This window comes from Echinops telfairi, unplaced genomic scaffold, assembly GCF_000313985.2.
Source record: "Echinops telfairi isolate 266 unplaced genomic scaffold, ASM31398v2 ScPeMD7_1713;HRSCAF=2227, whole genome shotgun sequence".
NCBI lineage: Eukaryota > Metazoa > Chordata > Mammalia > Afrosoricida > Tenrecidae > Echinops > Echinops telfairi.
This window is the reverse complement of record NW_022105611.1, coordinates 21463139-21465730: the sequence shown is the minus strand read 5'-3', so window position 1 is coordinate 21465730 and position 2592 is coordinate 21463139. Positions and strand designations below refer to the sequence as shown.

At 50.6% G+C, this 2592-nt stretch overlaps 1 protein-coding gene across 1 annotated transcript in view; it reads left to right on the top strand.

The window, feature by feature from the left end:
* The first annotated feature begins 409 nt into the window (after window positions 1-409).
* Window positions 410-2592, top strand: part of LOC101641226 (folate receptor beta) — a 7492-nt gene continuing 5309 nt past the window's right edge. The window contains exon 1 of the mRNA XM_004708913.3: window positions 410-559. Within this exon, the coding sequence (XP_004708970.1) occupies window positions 410-559 (150 nt within the window). The remainder of the gene's footprint in view (window positions 560-2592) is intronic.

The window sequence follows — 2592 nt, the reverse complement described above, 5'->3', positions numbered from 1 at the left end:
CTGAAGGGCTGGAAGCTTACACCATCAGTGGCTCTGTGGGAGAAAGGACCTGGCACTGTTTCCGTAAAGATTACAGTTTAGGAAACCCCATGAGGTAGTTCTGCTCTGCCCTATAAGGATGCTTTGAGTGGAATCAACTCAACCTCACATGACCATAGTGAACAGTCGGGGAAGATTCCATCAGGCTCCACGCACTAACCCGTTATCTTCCTAAGGCCTCGAAGACTGAGGTGGAGGGACCCTCCTTTACCAGCCTGCTGCATGGCAGCCTCTGGAAGCACCAGGATGCTAGCACTGAAGAGAGAGGGCTGACCCCACCCATCACTGTGGAGATGGGGAGACTGAGGCAGGAGCTGAAAGCAGGCCTTGGCCTCTTTAACCACGACTCCCTCGGCAGGGACAGCAAGGCATGGCCTGGGGGTGGATGCCACGACTGCTGCTTGTGGTCTGGGTAGCCACTGCGTGCAGCGCCCGGGACAGGACAGACCTGCTCAGCGTCTGCATGGATGCCAAGCACCACAAGGCAAAACCGGGCCCCGAGGACAAGCTGCATGACCAGGTGAGAATGGAGCGTGGCTGCAGGCCGAGCAGGCGGCTGGCTCTGACACAGAGAGGAAGGGAGTTCAGGGAGGAGGGGGAGGGGGAGCTGTCCCCCACATCTGAGTTATTACTGTGGGAGTGGAGGGCGGTAGGGTGGAGGGAGTGAGGTGGTCCTGGTGGCCTCCCCCAAAGGGGTCGGAGGTAACCAGCTGCTGTCTGGTCCCTTGTGACTCATGGGAACCTCCTATGTGTTGGAGCGGAACAGGGTGCCATTGCATTTCTAAGGACAGATACAGACGAGAGAAATGACTGTCACAGATGAGAAAGGTAACAGAAAGCCCATTTCTGTGGTTTCCATGCATTTTAGTAAATGCAACTTTCGGAAAAAACCCCAACAATAAAAGCAGAGAAACTAGAATAATGAACCCCAACACGCTAACACCAAGTCAAGCATGATCAAGGTTTTGTACCACTTGCCTTCTCTTTACCTTTTCTTTTTTTTTTTTGAGACTACCAGAAAGATATTTACTTGCGTTTCTTTCTTTTTTAATCATTTTGTTGGGGGCTCGTACAGCTGTTATTCTCTTTACCTTGCTTAACTGAAGTAGTGTTTGTTTGTTTTCATGAATATAGATACCTGCATATTTCCAAGCAGAGACTGTAATTGCCAGAGTGAGCCTCTCCACCGGTCTCTTTCTTGCCACGGTCACTAAACCAAACCGAACTCTACTGCCCGGAGGTGATTCCGACTCAGGGTCACCTCCCAGAGCAGGGCAGACCTGCCCCTGTGAGTTTCTGAGACAGGAACTCTTCCTGGCAGTGGCTGGTCGTTTTGAGCTGCGGTGGCAGCCCAACGTATAACCACTAATGCCACCAAGGCTCTTACCCACGGTGACTAAGCACCACTTTAAATGGCATTTGCTCCTTCAGCCTGGACTCCCGAGTGAGGAGACCTGACACAGAGGCCCCACTTCACCTTTGGCTGACCTTTAGAGGAGTCCTCTCTCCCCACAAAGGGTGTCTTCTTCAGCCACTTCAATCCCAAGATGGTGTGTTAGGGCTATATATTTTTAGCTACCAGACTCATACATCTTCTACATTAAGACTTTCAACCAATATTAGTCATGTTTTCATCATCCTTGGTTTTTCCACCAGAATTGCCAAGGTTATGGTGTGGAGTGCTCCTTAGAAGTGAGGATGGTGAGACTTCCCTCATGTACTTTGGACATGTTACCAAGACGGATCAATCCTTGGAGAAGGACATCGTGTTTGGTATAAAAAAAAGGGGGGAAAGACCCTGTGCAAATCCCTTCACTTCTGGGTCCCAACTTTCGCCTGGATACTCATAAAGGAATCTGATAACTATCAATTACACGCAGATGATAGTATGATCTTCACGACAATTTTCTGGTAAGGAAACTAAAGCTCACTAAGAATCAGTGTTTTTCCCCAAAGTTATGCAAGAGGTGGCATGGTCCCTGGGTCCCCTTGGCCAGAACTCAAAGTCTGGCTTCTTCTCTGCGGGGCCTTATCTTCATCAAGCTAACCTGACCCTAGGGCCATCTGGTTCCTACCTTTTTTTGATGCTCCCTTGGCAAGAAGACAGAGTGCAGATTTTGATGCGTGCCGGATGTGTGGACCCCGATGTGAGGGAAGGAACGGGAGATGAACGAAAACAAGAACAGAACAGACGAACGGCGCCTTGAAGGGGATGACGCCCGAAAAATTAGGGAAGGAAGAGTTGAAGACGAAGAGCTGAGTAAGGAAATCCCATTTTTGTGTTTATTAGAACGCTCAGTCTGTCCTTCCCCCAAAGACACCGCCTGGGGACCGTCCAGAGAGGCGCGGGGAGCTGTTACCAGCCTGTGCAGTGTGCTCAGGGCCGCAAAGGAGGCGCAGGCAAGTGCCCCCAGGAGGAGAGGGTGACAAGAGCGATGGGAAGAGGTGTGTGTAGGAAAAGGGCCTTTCTTTCTTTAGGAAAACCGGGCTAGTGGAGGGAGAAGTGTTTTTTTGGAAGAGGGAAGATCTAAAACCAAACACAGAGCCACAGGA